General features: G+C 51.2%; 1 protein-coding gene across 1 annotated transcript; it reads left to right on the forward strand.

Moving 5' to 3' along the window:
• Positions 1-731: 731 nt before the first annotated feature.
• LOC119330592 (auxin-responsive protein SAUR71-like) lies at positions 732-1,782 on the forward strand. The gene has a single exon (XM_037603705.1). It carries the CDS (start codon positions 827-829, stop codon positions 1,244-1,246), a length of 420 nt encoding a protein of 139 aa, XP_037459602.1. The 5' UTR covers positions 732-826; the 3' UTR covers positions 1,247-1,782.
• Positions 1,783-13,570: the final 11,788 nt, after the last annotated feature.

Raw genomic sequence — 13,570 nt, forward strand, 5'->3', positions numbered from 1 at the left:
TGTACTTCTACAAAATTAACAGCCTAGTTTATTTAGTGGCACAATTTTGTTGTTACTAAATTGCAAGCTTAGTTGTGGGGTGCCAAGTATCCTCCAAAACTATGAAAATATACTATTCCCTCTGATCCATATTATCTGACGACAGTTTAGTACAACTTTAGCACAAAATTTGTACTAAAGTTGCGGCAACAATATGGGTAAAGTTATACTAAAACTGCGGCAAGTAATATGGATCGGAGGGAGTGCACCTGTTTGAGAAATGAAGGAGCGAACGACCCCCAACCATTTGTCATAATCTTAAGCTGGAACAAGATGTTATTCATAACCAATTACAGTTTCGTTGTTGCGAAGTTCTCTAGATTTTTTATGAAATGGGTCCAAATCTTGAAATGAAGGAAGCAACGTCTTGTAGCCGAAGCAGGCTTGCTAAATAAATTCTACTCACTCGGTTTCGAACTATAAGATATTCTAAAAGAATTCTGAATCAGATGTATATAGATGTGATTTACTGTGTTTAGTCTCTAATTTTATTCTGTATGTAGTCTATATTAAAATATACAAAATGTCTTGTAATCGGAACAGAGGTGATACATTCCATTCCAAGCGATGAATTTGTAAATGCCAACGGAGAAAAATAATGGCAAGAGGACCTGTGCAACGCCGCACAACCTCCAGCTCTCCCGTTATATAAGGAGGAGCCACCATGGCCGCCTCAGTACGAACGCCTTGTTTCCTCTCACTCACCTCTAGTCTCATCCCTCGCCAAGAACCCGCCTCCGCTTCCAAGAGTCTCGAGGTCTCCGCCGTCGACCGAAGCAGCAACAACATGAAGCGCTTGCTGAGCCGGCTCTCCCGCGTGGCCGCCGCCGACGCCTGCGCAGCCGCCGCGTACCAGCCGCTCCGGCCCGACGCTGCGGCCAAGGGCTCCTCCGCAGTCTCCTCTCCCTCGTCCTCATTCTTCGGCGCGCGAAGGCTCAGCAGAGGCGCGCGGGTGCCGCAGGGGCACGTGCCGGTGTGCGTCGGCGAGGAGGGCGGCCCCGTGGAGCGCTTCGCCGTGCGCGCCGAGCTCCTGGGCCAGCCGGCGTTCAAGGCCCTGCTCTGGCGCTCCGCGCAGGAGTACGGCTACGGTCACCCAGGAGCGCTCCGCATCCCCTGCGCCGTGGCCAACTTCCGCCGCCTCCTCCTCGGCCTCTCCGACCCCGGCTGCCAGGTCACCGACGACGACGATGCCGCGCTCTACTATTAGCCTAGCACTTCCCCGTTTCACCCTCCTTGTTCGGCTGCCATGGAGTGGAGGGCGTGATTGGAAATTTGCCCCTGGCGAAGGCAAATCGGTGAACCAGCAAAGCCAATTGCCAGCTGCTGCGTGCTGACCAATCTACCCCTGCGTGGATGCTGTACATAAGAGGCCACACCTGGTTGGTGGAGGGTAGAATAGGGATTCCGCCATATTTTCTACTGCAGCTCAACAATTTTAGGACCTGCTGTCTCGTGGGAAGTAGGGCTGTAGTAATTTCTTTTTCTTCATCTTCTTTTTGGTGTTCTTGTAGGTAGCTCTAGATCAAGCTCTGGTAACTGCAATTAATGGAGCTTCTTCTTCCTCTTCTTTTGGTAGGGATTTTGAGGTCATGACAAACACATCATGTAAGCCGCAAGGTTCGCCTCATGTGAGTGAAATGGATGATTTTGCTACTTGAGGGAGTCCTGTATTAGGGGGTATCCGGACATCCGGATTATATTCTTTGGCCGGACTGTTGGACTATGAAGATACAAGATTGAAGACTTTGTCCCGTGTTCGGATGAGACTCTACTTGGCGTGGAAGGCAAGCTAGGCAATACGGATATGCATATCTCCTCCTTTGTAACCGAACTTTTGTAACCCTAACTCCCTCCAGTGTCTATATAAACCGGAGGGTTTTAGTCCGTAGGACAACAGACAATCATACCATAGGCTAGCTTCTAGGGTTTAGCCTCTCCGATCTCGTGATAGATCAGCTCTTGTACAACTCATATTATTAAGAATAAATCAAGCAGGACGTAGGGTTTTACCTCCATCAAGAGGGCCCGAACCTGGGTAAAACATCGTGTCCCCTGCCTCCTGTTACCATCCGCCTTAGACGCACAGTTCGGGACCCCCTACCCGAAATCCGCCGGTTTTGACACCGACATTGGTGCTTTCATTGAGAGTTCCTCTGTGCCGTCGCTGTAAGGAAGGATGCCTCATCTCGTTGTTAAAAACAACATTACCGCCGGGGGAGCCCTGGCTGTCGGCCAAACTCTCCGGCTAGGCAGTTTTATTATGACCGCCTGTTCGGATGCTGCACCGACGCTGACTTTTCAGGTCATCGAAAACAGCCTCCACGTTGGCTCGAAATTCGCCGAGCAGATGGATCCAATGGAGCTCTCTTCCCTAAACGAGCTCTTGGATCGTATCGCCGCCTTGGGAGTCGCTACAGACTATAACCGGATTGGGCTTAAACCTGATCAAAGGAAGATTAACTCTCCATCGGTCACCCATCATGTCGCGGTGGTGGAGGAACAATGCGGCGATTCTTCCTCTACCTTGAGGACTAACTATGTCCGGATTCCTGAGCTCTCCGAGCCGGATACCCGTTTACGGCAGGACATCACCCAAGCCCTGAACCTAGAGTCAGACAGTGGGCCATACTCATCGGGCAACATCCCAGAATCCGAACTTCCAAGATCGGAAACTCCTCGGCCCCTGGGTCTCAGATCGGGTAGGGGTTCGGACTCAAAACCACCACCCACCCAGACATAAACGATCTTTCCCACATCAGGCAAGAGCCCCATGAAACAGTACATCATTATTGGGCCAGGTTCCTCCTTGTGATGAATAAGGTTAAGGACTGCCGCGAGGAAGACACAATCTCACTTTTCTGCAATAACTGCACGGACAAGGGAATCCGTAACACCATAAGTCGCCGTGACATATCACGCTTCACCGACTTGGCGTCCATAGTACGAAAGTACTGTGCGATGGAAAGTGCCTGGAAAACCGAAACGAAATTTTGGGTTAATCTGGCTCCGAATATACACCCAGTCCGAAGTAAAATGGTGCACTATCATAAGACACCCGAGTTAATTACAAAGAAGCAAAAACCCTCTACAGGGCGTGGAACCGTATTGGAGGGATGGCTCAACGGACCCTGCAAGATTCATAGTACAGCGGATACCATACCAACACACAGCCTTAGAGCATGTTGGATAGTCCAGCAGGTGGCCAAAAGTGGTGAGGATCTTCTCATCCCAAATGTCATAGATCACCATCCCGTGGATAACAATACGGTATTAACAGTCTTAGAAACCTTTGCATCAAATAATAGGCGCAAGTGAACACTCCGCAGCCTTGCTGAAATCTGCCCTGTGGCAGTAATGAATCCATGGAGTGACACGGCTATTACCTTCAATGCCAGTGACGAATCTAAATTCCGAACAGCCCGAGCACCAACTGCACTGGTCCTCAGTCCAATTATGGACGGCTTTCGACTCACCAAAGTACTCATGGACGGCGGAAGTGGATTAAACCTCATCTATGAGGAAACTCTTCAAAAAATGGAAATAGACTCGAACCGCATCGAGCAAAGCAGCACAACTTTTAGAGGAATGATCCCTAGTCGGGAAGCACGCTGTGCTAGGAAAATCACACTAGATGTGGTATTCCGCACGCCGGAGAACTATAGGTCCGAAGAAATTACATTCCAAGTGGCCCCGTTTAGTAGTGGATACCACGTCCTTTTAGGACGGGAGCCGTTCACGATCTTTCAAGTCATACTCCGTTATGGGTATATGAAGCTCAAAATGCCCGGGCCCAACGGAATCATCACTCTAGCTAGTGATCCGGACACAACACTCTGCGCCGAAAACAAAACAACCGCATTGGCCCTCGAGGCACTATCCTAAGCACTTTCGGCCGAGGAATTAACTGCGCTATGCTCCATAGTGGACAGGGACGACGTGATACTTGACAAGAGATCCAAGTCCACCTCTTTTAAACCAGCGGATGAAATAGTCAAATTCCAAGTCCACCCAACGAACCCTACAAAAACAGCCTCCATCGGGCACAGTTAAACCCCACCGTGGACGCTGCCTTACGAGAGTTCCTGTGCGAGAATTGGGACATATTCGCCTGGCACCCCTCAGACATGCCAGGAATCCCACGCAGGCTGGCCGAGCACAGCCTCAATATCCTAAAAGGATTCAAGCCGGTCAAGCAGGCTCTTCGGCGTTTCTCTTAACCTAAGAGACAAGCTATGGGAGAGGAACTAGCCAAGTTATTAGAGGCCAGATTCATTAGAGAAATAAAACACCCGGACTGGCTAGCAAATCTGATGATGGTACCAAAGAAGGACGAATCCTGGCGCTTATGTGTTGATTTCAAGGACCTCAACAAGGCTTTCCCAAAGGATCCCTTCCCCCTGCCCCGCACCGATCAAATTATTGATGCTGCCGCAGGACACGAGTTATTGTGTTTCCTCAACGCATACTCCGGTTACCACCAAATCAATATGGCGGGGTGATGGGGTTACGTACCTAGGGTAGGGTCATGGACCTGATCTAAGTACCTTACCCAAGGACACCCCTAGAAGAAGTCGCCTTCCAGTCGACTAACGAGGGACACACTCGACTGACTTGAAGGACTCGACCACGAAGACTCACTCGACCACTAGAAGGTCAAGAGGCACTCTGCACTGCAACGGCCTGTAATCAAGTAGACTTTATGATAGTAAAGGCACTTTATGTGGGGCGTTATCAGTAACGCCCCAGACTTAACTCACCTTAAACCCTCTCCTACGTGGGCCGGCCGGGGTCCTGTCGCACTCTATATAAGCCACCCCCCTCCACAGGCAGAAGGGTTCGGCACCTTGTAATTCATATACTCATAATCCACTCGACCGCCTCCGGGCTCCAAGACGTAGGGCTGTTACTTCCTCCGAGAAGGGCCTGAACTCGTACATCCTTTGTGCTTACAACTTCTCCATAGCTAGGACCTTGCCTCTCCATACCTACCCCCCACTCTACTGTCAGGCTTAGAACCACGACAGTTGGCGCCCACCGTGGGGCCGGTGTTTTAGCGATTTTGTGGAGAAGTTGCGATTCTTCCGAGTACTTTCATCATGGTGTCTGCTGGAGTTTTGGTCGAGGGTCAAGAGATCCGTCTCGGCACTCTCACCTTCATCGCCGACGACTCCGCATGGCTCCAGGAGGCTCCACTCGACGTAGATGCGCTCCCCGTCCGCGGTGCAACGCATTTTCGTGCATGTGTCCGCGGCGTTCTGCTGCGGCAACCGTCGACCCAGTATCGGTCAGCTCCTCTATTGTCCACCCTCCCGGTCTCCCGCCAGCGCAAGCGCTCGGGCCGGTCGAGGCTTCAGCGATGGGTGAGGCACGCGGTGGCTCGCCAATCGGCCACCACCCAAGTTGCGGCAATCGAGCCCAACGAATCTCTCTACGGCTTGTTCGATCAGTCGACTGGCTCCGTAGAGACTGCATCCGAGTGCGGTAGCAGTGATCCAGCGGCCGAAATCTTGATGGTCGACGGGCCCCACAGTCCCCCTGGCTTCGCCCGTGGTGGTGGAGCAGGTGACGGCGGCGACCCTACACGAGGCTACGAAGAGTACCAGCCCGAGCCACTCGACTCTCTGCAAAGAGAGGAACTTCGCCGCAGGAACGAGGATCCCCTGCGTATTCCCATCGCAGGAGAAACCCCCGAGGCTCGCGCCTTGGAGGAGGCGCGTCTGGCCAATTTGGCCGAGCGCACTCGACTGGAGAACCTTCAGCGAGCTCTCGACGAGCGCGCGCGGCAACGAGTTCCCGACAACAGTCGACGTCAACTCTTACTGCCGACTCAGGTATATCGAACCCCAATTCAGAATTTAGCAGCTGCGACCCGTATAGCAGAGTCCATCCAGCCTTCGCAGTCGGAAGCTAGCAGAGGTTTGCTGCAGATCAGGGATCTGCTCCGGGCAGCAGGAGATCAGAATTCAGCCGTGTCTCAGTCGCGCAACAGAATTCACAGTCGATCCATCACTGTGAATACGGTTCAGTCGGCTCATAGCCCCAGATCGCCTCCGCGGCGTGAAGGGCGGGAGAATCGGCGAGATCAATATGGTGACAGACTCGACCGAGATAATAGGCGTCGAGTGCCCTATTCCCCTCCGAGGGGTGGGTCTTACGCTCCTCGGTATCCAGATGATAGGCGTCAGTACAGTACAGGGCGTAGGGTTCCAGTCGACCCCAGAGAACCAGGCTTCGACGCGCGATCCATTATCGTGCAAGGGTTGGTCGACCGGAACAGAGCCCATCGAGGTGGACTCGACAGAGATGCACCCACAAGTGGTCGAGTGCATGTTTCTGGCCCTGAATGTTTCAGCAGAGCCATCAGAGCCGCAGTTATCCCTCCCAATTTCAGGTTGGCAACAGGAGTCAGCAAGTTCACTGGTGAGTCTAAGCCTGAAACTTGGCTTGAAGACTACCGAGTGGCAGTCCAGATTGGTGGCGGGAATGACGAGGTGGCCATGAAGCATTTGCCCCTCATGCTGGAAGGTTCTGCCAGGGCATGGTTGACTCAATTACCTCCTAGCAGCATTTACACTTGGGAAGATTTGTCCCGAGTGTTCATCAGAACGTTTGAAGGGACTTGCAAGCGACCAGCTGGATTGACGGAGTTGCAAGTTTGCGTGCAGAAGGCTAATGAGACTCTCAGAGAGTATATTCAGAGGTGGATCACTTTGCACCACACTATGGAGAATGTGTCCGATCATCAGGCAGTCTGCGCCTTCAAAGACGGCGTCAAGAACAGAGAACTGAGTTTGAAGTTTGGTCGAACCGGTGACATGACCTTGAGTCGGATGATGGAGATTGCTACCAAGTACGCCAACGGCGAAGAAGAAGACCGACTCCGAAGCGGCAAGCACAAGCCGAGTCAGTCGGAAAAAGGAAACACCAGTCGGAAACAGAAGCGGAAGGCTGAACTGGCAGCTCCTGGAGAGGCTTTGGCCGTGACTCAAGGAAAGTTTAAAGGGAAACCAAAAGGATCCTGGAACCCCAAGAAGGTAAAGGATAAAGAAGGGAACGACGTGATGGATATGCCATGTCACATTCACACGAAGAAAGACGAAGAGGGGAATATCATCTACCCGAAGCACACCACTCGCCAATGTCGACTCCTAATCCAGCAGTTTCAGGGAAAACAGTCTAAGGACAAGGAGAAGGAGTCGGACAAGGCCGAAGACAAGGAGGACAGTGAGGGAGGATATCCGCATATCAACTCCACTCTGATGATCTTTGCAGATGTGGAAAGCAGAAGTCGACTGAAAGTGATTAACCGAGAGGTGAACATGGTTGCCCCCGCAAAAGCAAATTATCTGAAGTGGTCTCAAACACCCATCACATTCGACCAATCTGATCACCCGACTCATATTGCCACCCCTGGGAGGCAAGCTTTGGTGGTCGATCCAGTTGTCGAAGGCACTCGACTGACAAAGGTGCTGATGGATGGTGGAAGTGGGCTGAACTTATTGTATGCAGACACATTGAAAGGTATGGGCATTCCGATGTCCCGACTGAGCACTAGCAACATGAGCTTTCATGGAGTTATACCCGGGAAGAAGGCCGAGTCACTCGGCCAGATAGCTTTGGACGTGGTGTTCGGTGATTCGAAGCATTTCCGCAAAGAAAAGTTGACGTTTGAGGTCGTGGATTTTCAGAGTGCATATCATGCCATTTTGGGGAGACCAGCTTACGCACGGTTCATGGCTCGACCATGTTACGTGTACCTCAAATTGAAGATGCCCGGCCCCAAAGGAGTGATCACTGTCACCGGTGATCGGAAAAAGGCAGAAGAGTGCTTTCAGAAGGGCTCCAAGATCGCCGATTCCCAGGTGACAGCGGTCGAGTTCGAAGAATACAAGCAAAACGCAGATCCGAGTGACTTGCTGTGATCCAAGAAGCCCGCCACAGAGTCTGCATTCCAGTCGTCCGGTGAGACGAAGCCTGTTCACATTCACCCGACCGACCCCGAAGCAGCTCCGACTCGCATCTCCACGACACTCGACCCAAAATAGGAAGAAGCGCTCATCCAGTTCCTCCGTGAGAACTGGGACATTTTTGCATGGAAGCCCGCTGACATGCCAGGTGTTCCCAGGGGACTGGCTGAGCATCGCCTAAGAGTCGACTCATCTGCCAAACCAGTCAAAGAACATCTTCGGCGGTCCGCCGTCCAGAAGAGAAAAGCCATTGGTGAAGAAGTGGCTCGACTGTTGGCGGCAGGATTTATCCGAGAGATATACCACTCCGAGTGGCTCGCTAATGTCGTCATGGTTCCTAAGAAGGACAAGTCGCTACGAATGTGCATTGATTTCAAGCACATCAACCGGGCCTGCCCGAAAGATCATTTTCCTCTCCCTCGCATAGATCAAATTGTTGACTCGACCGCGGGATGTGAGAGGCTATCTTTTTTAGATGCCTACTCCGGGTACCACCAGATCCGTCTGTACGGACCCGACGAGGTAAAAACAGCTTTCATCACTCCATTCGGGTGCTTCTGCTATATCACCATGCCATTCGGCCTCAAGAATGCCGGAGCCACATTCATGCGAATGATTCAGAAGTGTCTATTCACTCAAATCAGTCGGAATGTGGAAGCTTATATGGATGATATTGTTGTCAAGTCACGAAAAGGTTCCGACCTGCTCGCTGACCTCGCCGAAACATTTGCCAACCTCAGAAGGTATGATATCAAGCTCAATCCATCAAAGTGCACATTTGGAGTTCCTGGTGGCAAGTTACTCGGTTTTCTCGTTTCCGAACGGGGAATCGACGCTAACCCAGAAAAGATTGGCACTATTCTCCGAATGAAACGCCCTGTGCGAGTGCACGATGTCCAGAAGCTTACTGGATGCTTGGCCGCATTAAGTCGATTCATCTCACGACTCGGTGAAAAGGCATTACCTCTTTACCGACTGATGAAGAAGACAGACAAGTTCGAGTGGACTCCAGAAGCTGACGCAGCGTTTGCCGAGCTAAAAGCTCTGCTCTCCACCCAGCCGGTGCTTGCTGCTCCAATCAGCAAAGAGCCTCTGTTGCTCTATATCGCAGCCACAGGACAAGTCGTCAGTACTGTGCTAACGGTAGAGCGGGAAGAAGAAGGAAAAACTCTCAAAGTTCAGCGCCCAGTGTATTATTTGTCTGAAGTCTTGACTCCATCCAAGCAGAGATATCCTCATTATCAGAAGCTTGTATATGGAATATACATGACCACAAAGAAGGTTGCTCATTATTTCTCTGATCATTCCATCACAGTCGTCAGCGACGCTCCACTATCAGAGATTTTGCACAACAGGGATGCAACTGGTCGAGTGGCCAAATGGGCGATTGAACTTCTTCCCCTTGATATCAAGTTTGAGGCAAAGAAAGCCATTAAGTCCCAGGCAATAGGAGACTTCCTCGCCGAGTGGATTGAACAACAGCAGCCGACTGAAGTTCACTCGGAGCATTGGACCATGTTCTTTGATGGCTCTAAGATGTTGAATGGTTCCGGTGCTGGGGTTGTCCTGGTTTCCCCCAGAGGAGATAAGCTCAGATATGTGCTCCAGATTCACTTTGATTCCTCCAACAATGAGGCAGAATATGAGGCCCTCTTATATGGGTTGCGCATGGCCATTTCACTCGGCGTCCGTCGCCTGATGGTCTATGGCGACTCGGATTTAGTGGTCAATCAGGTGATGAAAGAGTGGGACGTGAGAAGCCCAGCCATGACTGGATACTGCAGTGCAGTGAGGAAGCTGGAAAAGAAGTTCGAGGGGTTGGAACTCCACCATATACCCCGACTGAAAAATCAAGCAGCTGATGATCTAGCAAAGATAGGTTCCAAGAGAGAAGCCATTCCGAGTGGTGTGTTCTTGGAGCATATACACACTCCGTCAGTCAAAGAAGATCCTTTCACTGAAGAAACTCTGCAGCCCAAGAGTGCCACAGATCCGACTGAGGTCGAAGTCCCAGCGGTGGTCGACTTGATTATGGAGGTCTTAGTGGTCATTCCCGACTGGACAGTTCCATATGTCGCGTATATCCTGAGAAAAGAGCTTCCGGACGATGAGGAAGAGGCTCGACAGATCGTCCGTGGATCTAAGGCCTTTACCGTAATCAAAGGACAATTATACAGAGAAAGCGTGACTGGAGTTGGTCAGAAGTGCATAACACCAGAAGAAGGTCGACTCATCCTCAATGATATTCACTCGGGGACCTGTGGTCATCATGCGTCCTCTCGGACCATCGTGGCCAAAGCATACCGAGCCGGATTTTACTGGCCAAAGGCGAATGAGATGGCAAAAGAGATAGTGGATAAGTGCGAGGGATGTCAATTCTACTCGAATATGTCACACAAGCCTGCGTCGGCTCTGAAGACCATCCCACTCGTCTGGCCTTTCGCAGTATGGGGATTGGACATGGTCGGTCCTTTGAGAACAGGACGAAGTGGCTTCACGCATGTACTGGTGGCAGTCGACAAGTTCACCAAGTGGATCGAGGCTAAACCAATCAAGAGCCTTGACACCGATACTGCTGTTAGCTTCCTCAGGGAACTAATATTCAGATATGGAGTCCCACACAGCATCATTACGGATAATGGGTCGAACTTTGACTCAGAGGAATTCAGAACTTTCTGCAACTCCCAGGGCACACGGGTCGACTACGCTTCAGTCGCCCATCCGCAGTCGAATGGACAAGCAGAGCGAGCTAATGGACTGATTCTTAAGGGATTGAAGCCTCGACTGATGCGTGATCTCAAACACGCAGCTGGAGCTTGGGTCGACGAACTTCCCTCGGTACTTTGGGGACTGCGGACCACACCTATTCGGTCGACCGGGAGAACTCCATTCTTCTTGGTCTACGGAGCTGAAGCAGTCTTGCCGAGTGATCTTCTCCACAATGCTCCTCGAGTTGAAATCTACAACGAAGCAGAGGCTGAACAAGCGCGGCAGGACGCAGTCGACCTTTTAGAGGAAGAAAGGGAGATGGCTCTGATCCGGTCGACCATCTACCAACAAGATTTGCGTCGTTTCCACGCCAGAAATGTGAAAGGTCGAGCCTTCCAGGAAGGGGATTTGGTTCTCCGAGTGGATCAGCACAAACCACACAAGCTTGCTCCTTCTTGGGAAGGCCCCTTCATCGTCACCAAGGTTCTCCACAACGGGGCGTACCGTCTTTACAACGTCGAGCATAATATCGACGAGCCCCGAGCTTGGAACGCGGAACTACTCCGCCCGTTTTACACTTAAGTTTTATCACTCAGATGAGTTGCAATAAAGTACTTCTGTAGTTCATGGACCTCAAAATAATAGTGTCATAGTTCCTCCATAATATCTGTCACTTTTTATTTTTGTCCAATAAAATTCCCCTCAGTGGGTGACTTAGCTGCGAATCCGTTTCACCTAAGTTTGTAAAAATCCTACCGAGTGGTGAGCCAGACTCTCACTCGGGGGCTTAGCTGCAGCCCTGTGCTCGCCTAAGTTACAAAAATCCTACCGAGTGGTGAGCCAGACTCCCACTCGGAGGCTTAGCTGCGAATCCGTTTCGCCTAAGTTTGTAAAAATCCTACCGAGTGGTGAGCCAGACTCTCACTCGGGGGCTTAGCTGCAGCCCTGTGCTCGCCTAAGTTACAAAAATCCTACCGAGTGGTGAGCCAGACTCCCACTCGGAGGCTTAGCTGCGAATCCGTTTCGCCTAAGTTTTCAAAATCCTACCGAGTGAAGAGCAACACTCTCACTCGGGGGCTTAGCTGCAGTCCAAGCACTCGCCTAAGTTATAAAAATCCTACCGAGTGGTAAGCCAGCCTTCCACTCGGAGGCTTAGCTGCAGCCCTGTGCTCGCCTAAGTTATCAAAATCCTACCGAGTGGTAAGCCAGCCTTCCACTCGGAGGCTTAGCTGCAGTCCTGTGCTCGCCTAAGTTATCAAAATCCTACCGAGTGGTAAGCCAGCCTTCCACTCGGAGGCTTAGCTGCAGCCCTGTGCTCGCCTAAGTTATCAAAATCCTACCGAGTGGTAAGCCAGCCTTCCACTCGGAGGCTTAGCTGCAGTCCTGTGCTCGCCTAAGTTACAAAAATCCTACCGAGTGAAGAGCAACCCTCTCACTCGGAGGCTTAGCCGCAGTCCAAGCACTCGCCTAAGTTATAAAAATCCTACCGAGTATAGAGCAGCCCTCTCACTCGGGGGCTTAGCTGCAGTCCAAGCACTCGCCGAAGTTATCAAAATCCTACCGAGTGTAGAGCAACCCTCTCTCTCGGGGGCTTAGCTGCAGCCCAGTGCTCGCCTAAGTGGACTGAAGAATATGTCGATTGCAATAAAGGCGCCTTGCTTTGAACCTGCAAAAGACATTTTGAGCCAAAAGCAATCGTATTCAAGCACCAAATTCAAGTTTGAATCGATATCTAAAGGAACCAAGAGTGCTCAGGCGTTAAGCCTGTTAAGGTTTATCGGTTACAATTCCACTCGGCATACCGAGGCAAATTTAAAGCGTCGAGCCAGAAGAAGTTTTTTACCCCTCCTGTGGAGGGCTGGAAGGTGCAACGAATTCATCAAGGTCGATCCCGTCGGCGATCCGAGTGGCAGCTGCAAGGAAAGTTTCCATAAAGGACCTGAAGTCGTGTTTCTTGGTGTTGGCCACCCGAAGAGCCGCCAGCTTCTCTTCTCGTGCATCCTTACAGTGGACTTGGGCAAGACACAGAGCAACATCTGCACCACACCGAGCCGAGGACTTCTTCCATTCCTGCACTCGACCAGGGATCGTGTTCAACTGGGCCATCAGCGACTCAAGATCATTCTGAAGTGTCTCCTCAGGCCAGAGCGTCGAGTCGATGCGAGATGTGGCAGCCTTCAGTCTTGCGAGATAGTCCACGACAGCTGCAACACGGAACTCCAGTCGGAGATCATCCATGGCAACTTCATCGTTCACCGGAGAATTGACGGGGTCAAGGTTTGGCTCCAGCCGGCTAGTTTCTTCTTCAAAATTTTGACAAAATTCTGCAAGGGTGATCACTAAGTCAAGGGGATGGTCGAATGGAAAAATCTCAATCGGAAATGTCTGCCAAGCATAGAGGTTTACCCTCAAGCATAAGAAACAACTTCTTGGCAAGTCCACTCAGGAAGGCCTCCAGATCAGTTTTCTTCCCAGTCAATCTGGTGACTTGGTCGGTCAGGGCAGCTTTATCAGTTTTCAGTCGACTGACCTCCTTGTTGGCAATCCCAAGAGCAGCTTTCAGATTGGTATTGTCTTGTTCGAGCTTGGTGACTGAAGCTAACTTCTCGTCAGCAAGCTTGATCTTCTCAGCTAGCTCAAGGTCTTTCTTCTGTTGGGCCTCCCTTACCTTACCTACAAGTTACAGCAAGATCAGATTTTGAAACAAGCAAGGGGAAAAGCAGTCATCAGGGTCTCACCAAACATACCTTCGGTCTCCTCCTTCGCCTTTGTCAGCTTCTCCTGAACCAGCTTCAAGCTCAGCTCGACTTGAGTATGCTTGTGTTCCAGCTCTGAGTAGCGAGCCACAAGATCAC

This window comes from Triticum dicoccoides, chromosome 7A, assembly GCF_002162155.2.
Source record: "Triticum dicoccoides isolate Atlit2015 ecotype Zavitan chromosome 7A, WEW_v2.0, whole genome shotgun sequence".
Lineage (NCBI taxonomy): Eukaryota > Viridiplantae > Streptophyta > Magnoliopsida > Poales > Poaceae > Triticum > Triticum dicoccoides.

Bases quoted from the DNA above. Each gene is read 5' to 3' on its own strand.
- LOC119330592 (XM_037603705.1), top strand. From the start codon at position 827: ATGAAGCGCTTGCTGAGCCGGCTCTCCCGCGTGGCCGCCGCCGACGCC.